General features: G+C 42.0%; 1 protein-coding gene across 2 annotated transcripts in view; it reads left to right on the forward strand.

Moving 5' to 3' along the window:
* DOCK5 (dedicator of cytokinesis 5) overlaps positions 1-13,454 on the forward strand; it is a 133,725-nt gene that overhangs the window by 49,014 nt on the left and 71,257 nt on the right. For both annotated transcript variants that reach the window (XM_054017363.1, XM_054017364.1), the window contains exons 5-9: positions 784-880; positions 10,496-10,644; positions 11,579-11,714; positions 12,677-12,834; positions 13,368-13,449. In XM_054017363.1, coding sequence (XP_053873338.1) covers positions 784-880; positions 10,496-10,644; positions 11,579-11,714; positions 12,677-12,834; positions 13,368-13,449 — 622 coding nt within the window. The remainder of the gene's footprint in view (positions 1-783; positions 881-10,495; positions 10,645-11,578; positions 11,715-12,676; positions 12,835-13,367; positions 13,450-13,454) is intronic.

A 13,454-nucleotide genomic window follows, 5' to 3' on the forward strand; every position in this document is an offset into this window, starting at 1 on the left:
TTGCACTTTCGGGTGCAATTCTGCTCTGACTTAGCGGTTGTTTAAGTTAGGGGCTCAGGTACGATGGTGATGAGCATGATGTAAGAACCTACATAGAATAGAATCAGTTCATTAAAATTGAATTCTGCCAAGCTGAGAAATAACTACATTGTTTTTAAATCACACCTTTTGTTATTTTTGTGCAAGTCTGGTGTAGATGCTGCTAATAAGAGTGTACACAGAGGTGTGTACTGGTTTAATTAAACTGATTTAAAAACCAGTTAAAGTTGAACAAAAGCAACCTTCCTGTATAGACAAGGCCTCTGTTTTTGGGTATTGGGAGGTATTTGGTATTTTGGTATTTTACACACATTTGCACATCAGTCACCAGACATTCTGGTCTGAGATAGGAAAGTTGGGATTACCACACTAGATCAGAGTCAGTGTTCATCTAGTCTCTGACAATGGCCAATACCAATGCCTCAGAGGCAGGTGTAAGAACCTTGTGGGTGTGTAGGCTAATCTGCCCCCTATATGCATCTCTCTCCCGGATCTCTCATATCTAGAGATTGCTTAAACCCTGAAGCTTCAGGTTTCATATCTCTTCCAAAATTTTTGTCATCATTACCTAAGATGTCTCTGGATATTCGGTTTTGAATCTTAAGTTCTTGGCCTCATTGACTTCCTGTGGCAGTGAGTTCCACAGTCATCTTACATGTTGTATGAAAAAAACATTTTACTCGTTTTGAATCTGCCACCTTTCAATTTCATTACATGCCCCTTTGTGGTTTTTCCTCTCTCCAGACAACATGAAACAGTGATTCCAAGTGAACTGCCTCTTGTTCAAGAACTCACTTCCACACTGAGGGAGTGGGCAGTTATCTGGCACAAGCTGTATGTGGTGAGTATTTGTTTCTTCCTTTGTTGGTGTTTGGTCCAGGGAGAGGGGAGAAAAGGGCAGGATCTCTACTCCACCCAGGACAGTGTGTTTAAACAGAAGTATGCAGAAGATTTTGAAAGGACCTCGCATATCCCCATCTTGTGCCCATGCACCCAGCAGCTGATGTTCATTTTTAACACATATGCTTTTTACGAACAGGGCCCCAGAGCTCAGTTCTGCCTGTAGGGTGTTTGCTCTGGGAATCAGCCCCATTTTATTCTAACATGTATTTTCCACTGACTGGTACATCTTCCCATCTGATGTTTGCTAGTGTGATTTCCAGAGCTGCAAACAGTGATGTGATTAGAAACAAAATGGTATAAGTGCTAGGCCAGACACAGGGGGCTGTGATTCAGGATTTCTGGGCTCTGTTGTGCTCCTAACTCATTGTGTGATCTTGAGTGAGTCACTGATGCAGCAAAGCACATCAGCATGTGCATAAGCCCCATTGACTTCAGTTAATGAGTGAGTTAAGCACCCGTTGAATCATGGCCTATAATTTCCCTATGCTTCCATTGCTCAATCTATAAAATGAGCATAATATTGAACTAACTCAAGTATATTGAGACTTGGTATTTGCAAAGCATTTGGAACTTGTACATTGCCTTATACCTAAAAATCTCTCAGTATCATTGTTATAATAAGGAGCGGAAGAAGGAGTAGTGACTTACTGCTGTTTAAAAGGTGGATGAGCAAAGGATAGGCCTTGTAGGACTAAGGTTCTGTCTACTCTACAAAATGGTACTTCTCTTGAATAATTGAGTTAGAAGACATGACGTGCACCATGGTCAGCGTTGACCAGGACAAGCCATAATCAACATCGTGTCAGCTGGTTGGGACTGCTTGTGTGAGTCACTCTTCACAACGTGAATAAGGGTTCCTGTAGTGCCTACAATGTCTGTCTGATTTAGTGACAGAGCACAGGAGTCAAGACCTGAAGCCTAGTACTGACTCTGCCACTGGCTTTCTATGCATGTTTTGGCAAATTGCTTAATCTTGCTTGGCTTCAGAGATGGGGATAATATTTCTTAGCTACCTTTGCAGAATGCTTTGAGATCTCTGAAAAGCCGGTGAAGTGTTATGTGCGTGAGCATGTGTGCTGGTGCTTTGGGTGCAGCAGCACTCCCTGGCTTGAAGTGGTTTCCATTATATACAGAGTTTACAGTTTGGTTCAATGGCTCTCAGCACCCCCACTATACAAATTGTTCCAGTGCCCCTGTGCATGAGAGGAGTATATGTGTGTATTTATATAAAAGCACAAAGTATACATACATACCTATAAATTATAAATACTTCTGGTGTTGCCTTTTCCAGAACAGGCACAATCTCTGATCTGATCTTTCTCTCCCTGGGGAAATATGCCATCAAGATTGTTGGTGAAATTAGATTCAGAAACTTCCAGGTGCAGTAGAAGGAAGAGCCGTCTCACTAATAATATTCTATTTCTCAGACAGCTCTGTTTACTTTTCCTAGCTCCCTTGATCTTTCTGTCTTCTGTATCCTGAAGGCAAGATAATAAAATATTTTCACTGAGTCTCAATCCAGTGCTTACTGTGCTCTGCAAACAATTGTTCCAGGCAATGGCCAGTACATATTAATTTGTTCATCGGACTGACTTTTGGTGGTGGTTTATCTTTGGTGGAAGGATTAGCTGCTTTAGAAGCACCCTGTATCTTTGTTTCCTGCCTGACAGGGCCATGCTCAAGGCCAGCCTAACCGTCCCTGACTTTCATGTGGAGCAAGGCACAGGCTTCTCTGCTAGCAGCTAGCACGGGATGTCATTTATTTTCTCCTCATGCTGGGCCAGCCACTATCTCCACTAATTTTAACTCAAGTTAATCCCATCACGTTATCTTGTGCTGATGCATATTAGCTCTGAGTCTGCTGGGGAAAGCAGATGAATAGGAGGAAGTGAACTATATGGGCTCAGCGTTATCCCTGGGGGAATTCCACTGAAATCGATGGTGTTCCCCATCGGATAAACTTATCCCCAAGGGATAAACTTGATCCATTATTTATAATCATATCGTCTTTCATCTTTATCCTCTTCTCTGCAACATCTGAAGCCATTCAAGAAAGGGAATTTTCTCGCTGTTGGGTAGAGAAACTGGAAGCATTATGCCATGACAATACTAAGGGCACATCTGCACTACCCGCCGGATCGCAGGTAGTGATCGATTTATCGTTGTCTAGTGTACACACGATAAAATCGATCCCTGATCGCTCTGCCGTCGATTCCGGAACTCCCACCGTGGCGAGAGGTGGAAGCGGAGTCAACGGGGAAACGGCAGTGGTCGACTCACCGCCGTCCTCACGGCCAGGTAAATCGACCTAAGATATGCCGACTTCAGCTACGCTATTCGCGTAGCTTAAGTTGTGTATCTTAGGTCGACCCCCCCCTCTCTAGTGTAGACCTAGCCTAAGACTGCTACTTGATCCTCCATGCACACCTTACAAGGTGCAAATGTGGGTTTCAACATGAAGCAGGTGTAAGCTGCTAAAGCGTCCTGAACAGTCTTTTTGCAAGAGAAATAACTTCTACAATTCTCCCACAGCATGGTTTCTGGCGTGCTACATGCCTCGGATTGCATGTGACCTTCCTGCATTCTCAGTTCAAATTGCCCCACTTGCATGGATGCCATTTATTCCTTGTTTTGACTAGCAGATTAAATAATCAGAGCTCCACGAGATTTGTTGAAGTCTAAGCACCATTGACTGGCACTTGCTCTGAGCCACAATATCTTGCCTTAAGCCTGGATAGAACTGGCAGAGTGCACAGACCATTCTGCAAAAAGATCCCAACTCCATACTGTCTCCTTCCTCTTACTGTAGACGAAATGAGGGAGAGGGAAAGGTCAGCCAAAGACAGCGTTCCCAAGCAATGCAGGGCGACAGCTTCAGTGTTCCAGTGGCTAAGATAAGAGGCTCGGGTCCAAAGACCTGCACTTTCTTCCTGGCTGCACTGCTGACTTATTATGTGGATCACTTCCCCTCTTCCTGCCTCAGTTTCCCCACCTAAGAAATGGGATGATGATGCTTGCCCCTCCTCCTTAAAGCACTTGGAGATCTCCAGATGAAAAAATGTTATATAAAGGCTACGTGTTAAGTATTTTTATAGATCCATTGGGTGCCACATAATGACATCTCTGATTTTCACCATAGATAAATCTGGGTTGTTTTAGAGTAGACTTAGCAGTTCCAGCTGAGATTGGGGCCCCTTTGGGCTCTGAGCTGTACACACAGAGAGTAAGAGAGAGCTCCTGCCCTAAAGAGCTTCTACCCAGACAAGTCAGGCAAAGGATGGGAGGGGAACCAGAGGTACCAGAGTGGGGAAGTGACTTATCCAAGATCATGCAGTAAATAGGTCATTGGCAGAGCAGGGATTGGATTCTTTGTCTCTCAAGTCTCTGTCCAGTGCCTTAGCCTTTGCACAAAGCTGCCTCTGAAAAGTTAGTAAATCTAGGCTACTTGTGAAGTTGGTCGTTTTGCCGAGTTAGGTTGAAATGCTGACTCGAAGAAAAACAATTGAGAGTTCAGAATGAATTACCCTTTCTTCCAAAGTGGAGTGTTAAAGCAGATTATAAATTCTGGAGCTTAATTTTTCTTCAGTCAATGGTTACTTCAGGCTGCACAGTATGTGCTCTGAGACTGTAATTAAGATGAGAGAATAGTTTTAAATTAGCTCCAAACATTTTTCTTAGCCAGAGTAAGTTTGTCCTATTGAAAAATTTCACCCAGCCATAAGTGCATTTTGTTTGTGGTCCACAGAACCACAAGAATTTTTTCCACCCTCTTAGTTTAATGAGAGGCGAGATGTGATGCAATTGCTGTGTAAAGCGAGTGTTTTGTTCCTGGCTTGTTCCCTTAAAACCTTTCAGGTTCTAGCCTCAGAATTTGTTTTTCCTAAGAGCAGAAATACTTCCTCTTCTATGTGACTTTACTATGTCATTGTCGTTCTTAAAATAGTCTTAGAAAACGTTGTGGTTTGTAATGGATGCAAATTTATACTCCCTGCAGTATAAAAAAACTCAAAGGGAGGCAGGAGGAAGATGGGGAGAGAAGGGAAATGGAGAAGAAAAAGGGGGGATTTTTCTCTTTGGCAGCATTTCATTTCACTGCTGTAATTTCTGTAAATTACAGCACGAATTGCACCATAGTGTCCATTGCAGAGCATCTACCAAGACTGAAAATGAATCCAGCCTCTGAATGGCGCATGGGAATCTAGCAAGCATTGATTGTCAGTGTTGCAAATCTAGTTTCTTTTAGGGTTGTGGAACAGAGTAACAGGGCGAGTGAAACGCTGAGTAATGTTTAGCACAGCAAAGCTCTGCTCGGTTATATTGTTGTAGATCCCTGCCTCAGTCAAGGGCACAGTTTGTAAATGGCAAGTGTGATTCTGGGGCACACACAGAACTAATAAATCTCCTGAAAAGTACAGAGGATCCTCACCTTCGGTTGAATTCAGTGGCAACTGAGGGTGCACAGAACAGGGCAGATCTAGGACTCTCCTAGTGCTAGCGGGGAATTTTTTTTTCTGTGCAAAAAATGGGTTTCATGGAAAATATTTTTTTAAAAATATTTTGGGTAAAAACAAAGTTGTTTTCAGTTTCTGATTGTCAGAAATTGTCTGATTTTGCAGATAGGGGGTTGTTTTTTCTGTGAAAACCTGAAATGTTATAAAAAACAGACATTTCCCGTGGAGTTTTTTTTCAACAACAACAGCCACCATCACCCTTTTCCATGTGGAAAAACAAGTGTAACGGAAAATGTTTGACTGGCTCTAGCCCAGTTCGTAATTAAAACAGGACCACAATCATTCCAGGAGCTGTGGAAAGGAGACACATGAAGAGAATTCAAGCTCTGGTTTAAAAATAGTTTGTACAGGTAGTCCTCGACTTTACGACATTCGAGTTACGATGAACGGCACTTACGACATTTATAAATCATGTTTCGACTTTACAACGCTCGATCCGACATTATTCCTATGGGAAATTCGAGTTATGACGTTTTCGACTTAAGACATGATTTTCAGGAACCAATTATGTCATAAGTCCGAGGACTGCCTGTATTGCATTTAGCGCGGTAAGCTCCTGCATCCCAAGCTTTTAGCATTCTTTGATCATTAGTAGGTGTACATACATTGTATCGCTTCCTGTTTGTCCACCATTGAAATTGAAACGTTTGCCATTGACTTAAATGGGAGCCAGATCAGGCTCTTTTTATTCCTTTTGTGAGAAGCATATGTTTCCATTGCTTCTAGGTGGGTTAGGTTTTTTTAAGCTGTTGCCTTTGTACAAGATCTATTTCATGCCAACAGCCCATAGAATGTCTCATCAATCACGTCAACTGGGCTAAGATCAGTGCAAGATCTTGCTTTACTTCAACCTATTTACTCAAAGTATATCAAAGTACTGATATATTGGAGCACATATCAATATAGGAATGGCTCTTTTTGGCACTGGAGTGCGAATAGACATTCTCTCTGCATGGGCATTGGGAAATGGTACTCAGGATTTTCTCTAGAAGAAGTGTTTTTATGTGTACCTTTTGAGTTCATCCAGATAAGTTTCCGGAGGGTCTTTCACATAGAGAAATCCTATATTATCCACCCTGTTTTTGATATTTGTTGAAAACACACATTGGAAAAATGCAAGGTGAATATAGCTGTCCAGATAAGGAACTGAAATGAGTTCTGTTTTTGGCTTTGACGCAGACTTCCTGTGTGACCTTGGGCAAATTGCTTAATCTCTCCTTGCCTCGGGCCCCAATCTGTGTAACAGAATTAATAATGCTTCCTGACATCATGGGCGTTTTGTGAACTCCTACCCTTCACCCCCAGTAGCCCTGAACTGGAGCATGTGCAGGTTGCACTGAGGAGATGATTTATGTGCAGTGTGGTCAGGGCTAAGAGCTGTGAGAGTCTGACACTTGGTCGACAGAGTCTTCAGAGATGTTTGTGAGACACTGATCAGCTCCATAGTAAATCCTGTAAATAAATAAAATGCAACATCTTGCTGTATTCACATGTGGTCTCTGGTCACCAATAGCAACCTTTGTCTTGTAGTTGGGATTTAATATTTGTGTGTATCAATGCTGCTGACTATAGTAATATAGAAAACAGTTTTAGACAAAGCAAATACAGTAGTTTATATCCTTCCTCTTCTTTCAGAGAGGGACAGAGTAGAGAAATTATTTTTAAAAAAGGGGATGGGGGGGGTTCCTGCTATGTAGGGACAGTTGTGCATAGCTAAGTACTAATGGTATTAATTACAAGAATGTGTCTCTCTTTGAAACTGTTGTCATTTGCAGCTTTTTGCCCATACTAAGACCAGATTTCAGACATTGATACCTAAATAGTATGCTCTAATTATACATTCATAATCAGGTTGGCAATCAGGAATATAGCTGCCCATTTTATGTCCCTGGTTGGTGATAGGGACGCAATTTTAAACTGTCCATATTTGGAAATTGTGCCCACAGTACATATAGATAGAGATGGATTTAAGCCACATGTTTTGGATCTAGTTAGCAAAGACCCCAATGTTTGTAGTGTTTGGATCTGGAGTATTGGTTTAGCTCTTTATAAAAGGTAGGACCATATGCAAAATTCCAACCCAGGTTTAAATTTCAAACAACCTGAATTTCAGAAGTGTCGGGATCTGGCGCTTTGATTGTCTATTAACGAGTGGTTTGATCTTGGCGGTGGCTCAGCAAAGAGGCATCAGACGAGAACTCTTTGCGCATGTTTTAGTGCATGTCCTGGGGGAGTCATTGACTGTGTTAGACTTGAGAGTAGTCCGTCTAGAATAATTTAAGGAATGTAAAGTTGAAAAGTGTTCTCCAAAATCACATGGTGCAGTTGCTTTCCCTATCATGGGGGAGTTAATGTTTATATGAATTAATTGCGCAGGAGGTTAGAAATGACTATCTGCCACCATAATGCTTGTTATCCAGAGCTCTGCAGTCTTGCTTCATGTGGCTATGCATGGAATAATTAGAAGTGCTAAGGTACATTGTCACATTATTGAAACCAAAGAGTATGTATTTAGAAAGTACTTGCTCATTTGATGGGTTGTAGGCCTTGTTTAGGGTTTATTAAACTCTGGCAACAGGTATTTTAAAGAAATCATTGGCGACTGAAGAAATCAAACAATACAGACTTGATGTTAGCAGTCTTTAGATTAGCTGGCATTGACATCTGCTCTGAATTTGGCTTGATACCTTTATGTTCAGTGTTTAATATTAACCATTAAAGTTTGCGCTCCTGTACCCATTTGTATGACACCAATCTTAAATCTTATGGGTACAGAGAACCTGGGAGCAGATGCCTTTTCCAAGCTGCTCTAAAACAAAGTCCCTACACCCCTTTCCAGGGGTTCATTAACAATAGCATAACAAAGTTCATCTCAAGCCTTTTCCCAGGTATGACTGCACTTGGAGTTCCTCCCTCAGGACTGCTCAGCTCACACTCTAGATCCCCTCTTTCTAGAGAGCCACTCCTACCTCTCATATATCAATGTGTGTAATGAGCCACCTGATTCAGTGAACCAGAAGAACCCACTTAACCCTTTCTCAGCAGGATCAGTCCCTGGTAACAGGGTGGTGTGTAGCGGACTAACACTGTAAGCCTGTTAAAGAGACATTTCAGATTTTGTCTTGGTAAATTAAATCTAGTGTCTAGATATTTCTGATATGTTGCCTTGGACAGCAGGCTGTGCCTGATGCTTAGTATAAATCAGGAACTTGCCATAATTCATCTGGCTGATTGTGCAATATTGGGGATGGGGGTGGGGTGGGGGGGGGAGAATTCCTTCCTGAGCCCTGTGAGCGATCCGTTTGAGAATCATGAGACTTAATTATTCATCCTACTCAGCACTGCTTCAAATGTTGTAATGGGTTATAAAATTCTCCACCCCTTTTTAAGTACATCTACACCTGTGGCTCTGGCTCCCTTGTAGGAGCAACGTGTCATGTACATTATGAGGCACAAGTGCCTGCCCAATTTAATCTGGGGTGGAACCAGAAAAGGGGCATGCGAAATAGTCTCATTAATTAATTTGGGTTGGGGAGAGCTTCACAGAGTCATTTGTTTTAATAACATGCTGAGTCAGTATTTTAGAATTTTACATGCTGTTTTGTAATGAAAAATTAAAATGTATCTACTGTAGGAAACTCAAGAGAAAAAATTGCCACTTTTGGGAAGCTCGTGGGGGAAACTTACTTAGATTATAAGGTCTTTTTGCTGTGTTTGTACAAGCGCCTAGCATGATATTTGTTCTGGTCCATGACCGGGACTCCTAGCTGCTACCACAATACAAATAATAGAAAATAACAAAGTTATTAATATTTATTTGCATTGTGGGGATACTAGAGGAATAGATTAAGCCAAAACCCCATTGTGCTAAGCACTGTACATACCTACATAAATGATAATTGGTGTCCCAAAGTGCTTGCAATTGTGGCCCCGATCTTTAGGTAGACTGCTGCACCCACACACTGATACTTTCACTTCGGCAAGTCTCTCCATGGGGCAAAAAGTCTGTTTGTGGGCTATCAAATCCGAGTCTCCAAATGCAATGCCATGAGTGCTATGCTAATGCAATGTCCCAGAAATTGGTGTGGGTTTTTTGTCGTTGTGTTTTGGATGGATTTTGAGAGTTGGAGTGGAATGGGGTTATGGACAGGACCAAAAGAGCAGACTGCCATGGAAATGAAGCACAGGGACTCAATTCAGTTAGTGTTCTGACTTTAAAATGTAGTTGCCGATATTGTGTAAACAGAGATGGAGGCCGGGGTTCTAATTAATCACATAGTGTTTCACTCAGGCAATAAGATAAAAGGAACCTTTTTGTTTATAATACCAACGAGATGGAAGAGTTGTTGAGGCTGGTGCAAGGAGGGCAGTAAGTAAGAATTAATATGATTAAATTTAGGACAAGACACATTCAGCCTAAATGTTATCTATGTTGTAATAGAATAATTCCTAATAGCATCAGAGCTGAGATTTTAGTAATGTGCAGATGCCCTGAACAAGGTCCAATATGCTGAGTGCTGTACAAACACGTAATGAGAGTCAGTCCCCATTGCAAAGAGCTTGCAGTCTAAATAGACCAGACAGACAGAGTGGCACTGGAAAGAGATCGGGAAGTGGCTTACCCAGAGTCACACAGCAGGTCAGTGGCAGCAGCAAAGATACAACCCAGGTCTTGTGAATCCTCATCCAGTGCTTTGTCCGCTAGACCATACTGCCTGTTTAGTCTAATCTAATCAAATTCTGTCCATTCCATATTTAAAAAGCACCCATCACATAACAATTTGGGGGCTGGAATGTATTTCCTAAGGAACTGGTGGAAGCCTCATTGCTTGTAGCATTTAAAAAAAACTGGAGAGTAGAAGATGTAAGAAACAATCGTGCAGTGACACTGGGAGGTATAATAAGTTTCCTAGCAGGTGTTTTCTATGGTTAGATGTGGATTTGATGATGGTTTCTATTGAGTCACCTTTTGGAAGACTTCTTGAGCTCGTGGTTTTTAGCACACAACCAGCCTGAAATTATGATCCCTTTTTCTCCTTTAGGACAACAGGATGACACAATTTCGGCATTTACAACAAATGACCTATTGCCTGATAGAATGGAGATCACAGATACTCTCTGGGACCCTTCCCAAAGATGAGTTGGCAGAACTCAAGAAGAAGGTCACTGCTAAAATTGACTACGGCAACAGGTAAACCCCACTCAATGTTCTACATAGAATCAAGCTCCCAGCTGATGGTCTGAAACTAGGATTCCTGGACAGGCAGTTGGTTTGTGTAATCAGTATTAACCTGGTAGCAACAGCAGCTATCAATGGAGGCAGCATCTCTAAAAATAAAGTCATGGTTTCTTACCTGAGATGATAATTGCATTGCAAAGACTTACTGGCACTTCATTAACTCCTCAGAGTTTCAGTCTAAGTATTAAAAGAAAATCCTCTTATCTGCTGAATTTAGCAGATAGCTCACAGATTTTGCACCCAACCAAGCAACTCTTATTTGTACTAGTTGTTCTGTTAACCTCACTATTAATGACTTGTGTAAGTAAAGGCTGAAAAATTGGGCCCTTCACTGGTTCTGTTACTTTAGTGCTGCCTGAATTTGGTTAGGATAAGAGGCAGTGGATAGGATCCTGGGAATTGGGAAGCCTGAATTCCATTCCTGGCTCTGCCACTGACCTCTTGTGTGTGGCTTTGGAAAGTTTGTTTCCCCTTTTATCTGTCATGTCTATTGAGCTTGCAAGCTTTTCCGGGCAGGGGCTGTCTCCTACTGTGTGTGTGTGTGTGTGTGTGTGTGTGTGTACAATGCCTAGCATAATGAGGTTGTGATCTTGGTTAGGGTCTGAAGGTACTATCGTATCGCTAACAATAAAATGGAGTCTGGATCCTCTGTTTTGGGGTTAGTGAAGCCAGATGACACTTGTCATCTGTTCATCTTCCCAGCTGTCACAGAGATGGACTCTCCATTGGTTCTTTAAACAAATCCCTCCATTTTTAAAAAAAAAGTTGCATGAACATCTTCTGTTCCATTTCCGTGCCAACATTAAAAAGACTCTTGAAATCGCATTTGCTTCCAACTTATTGCCAATTATTCTCCCTTTTCACCTGTAACATGGATGCTGCCCAGGATCTTAGGGCTGGATCTGGTGGTGCGAGATGACAATGGAAACATCCTGGACCCAGATGAAACCAGCACGATTGCTCTCTTTAAGTCCCATGAGATGGCATCCAAAAGGATCGATGAAAGGATCCAAGAGGAGAAGGTATGTCCCTGCTTGTTTGTGGCCTTACCCCCATGAAGTCACCTGTACTCTCTGTCTGTGTGTATGTCAGCTGATTTTTTGGTTAAGGGAGGTTATGCTGTCATAGTGGTGTTCTATTTGGCATCAAAGCTAAACTGAATTCCACTGTGCTTTCATTAAAAACAAAAAAGGGGGAAATCCATTTAATGAGGACTGGGCATCCGGCGCTCCTTGGCAGCTTTGAAATTCTGAGATATAACGTAGCTTGCTCCTACCTTCCAAGTTTTGGCATCAGGTGCACATTCAATAGTAACTGTATGGAATCATCTTTTCAACAGCATTTTAATGGATTAGGAGCCTGTGTCATTGACTTCCAGCCTATATTCTTTCTAAGATTGCCCTTCCTTGTTCAATGGCTTTCAATGAGACTTAGGCACCAAAGTGCCACATGAGCACTTTTGGATATTTAATTTAACCAGACGCATTCTTCTTTTTCCTCCTCTGGTTAAAGACATTCAAGTTGTGATGTATTTGTTGTTCTTGTAAACGTATATGTATGTTACATGTATACAATATGAATCACTTTGGTTACCCCACAGTTTCAGGACACAGACATTCCTGTGGTGCAACATGGGTTCATAGAATATCAGGGTTGGAAGGGACCTCGGGAGATCATCTAGTCCAACCCCCTGCTCAAAGCAGGACCAATCCCCAATTAAATCATCCAACAGATTTTTGCCCCATATCCCTAAGTGGCCCCCTCAAGGGTTGAACTCACAACCCTGGGTTTAGCAGGCCAATGCTCAAACCACTGAGCTATCCCTGCCCCATCAGTCCTCCTATCCCACTGAATGAATCAACCATCAGTCCTGTCTAGAAATTAGTTGAATCCTTAAGGAGACCCAGCACTAAGCTTTATCCCATATGAAGCCTCTGTTCTTTCTAAGGAGACCCCTTCATGTTCATTTGATCTTTCTCTGCAGTCTCTGCAACAGAATTTAGATCTCCGAGGACAGCCAGTATTCAACACAACACACACTTACAGTCTGTACGTGAACTTCAAGAACTTCGTCTGCAACATTGGTGAAGATGCAGAGTTGTTCATGAGCCTCTATGATCCTGACCAGTCGAAACTGATCAGGTAGGTTGCTGCTGAATCGGAAAGTTCCCTCTTGCTCTGTGGTGATTGTGGTGCCCCATAATCTGGCGCTGCAAAGAGGGCCGTAAGGGAGGAGTTGTTTAGGGTGGTTTTCATCTTTAGTCTTTTGTTCTTTCTTTTGGTTACTCCATCAACAGTGACTTGGGTAAGAATTATTTTATCTCAAATGAGGCCTAAAGCCACGGTCTTGAGCCCATGTGATACTTAAAAATCCCACAACACTTGTTAAAGGGGTAAGTATATTCACCCCAGTACCTTAGTCAAATTCCAGCTTGTCCCTTTAAATTCTTCTTATCTTATATCCCCCTGCAGTTTCCTTTTGGACTGAATATATTTTCTTCACTACTTCCCTTAAACTGTGTTTATAGGTTTGGTGTGTTCTGGTAAACAGCTGCCTCTCTACACCCCAGAGGTGGCTGCATTTCACCAGTGGGCGAAGTGACTTTCATGTTTTTGAAAATTTTACCTAGTATACATGAATTGCAGAGGTTTATTTTATTTTATTTTATTTATAGTGAAAATTACCTGGTTCGTTGGGGCAGTAATGGGATGCCGAAGGAAATTGAGAAACTTAATAATCTCCAAGCGATCTTTACAGTAAG

Source organism: Malaclemys terrapin, chromosome 2, assembly GCF_027887155.1.
Source record: "Malaclemys terrapin pileata isolate rMalTer1 chromosome 2, rMalTer1.hap1, whole genome shotgun sequence".
Lineage (NCBI taxonomy): Eukaryota > Metazoa > Chordata > Testudines > Emydidae > Malaclemys > Malaclemys terrapin.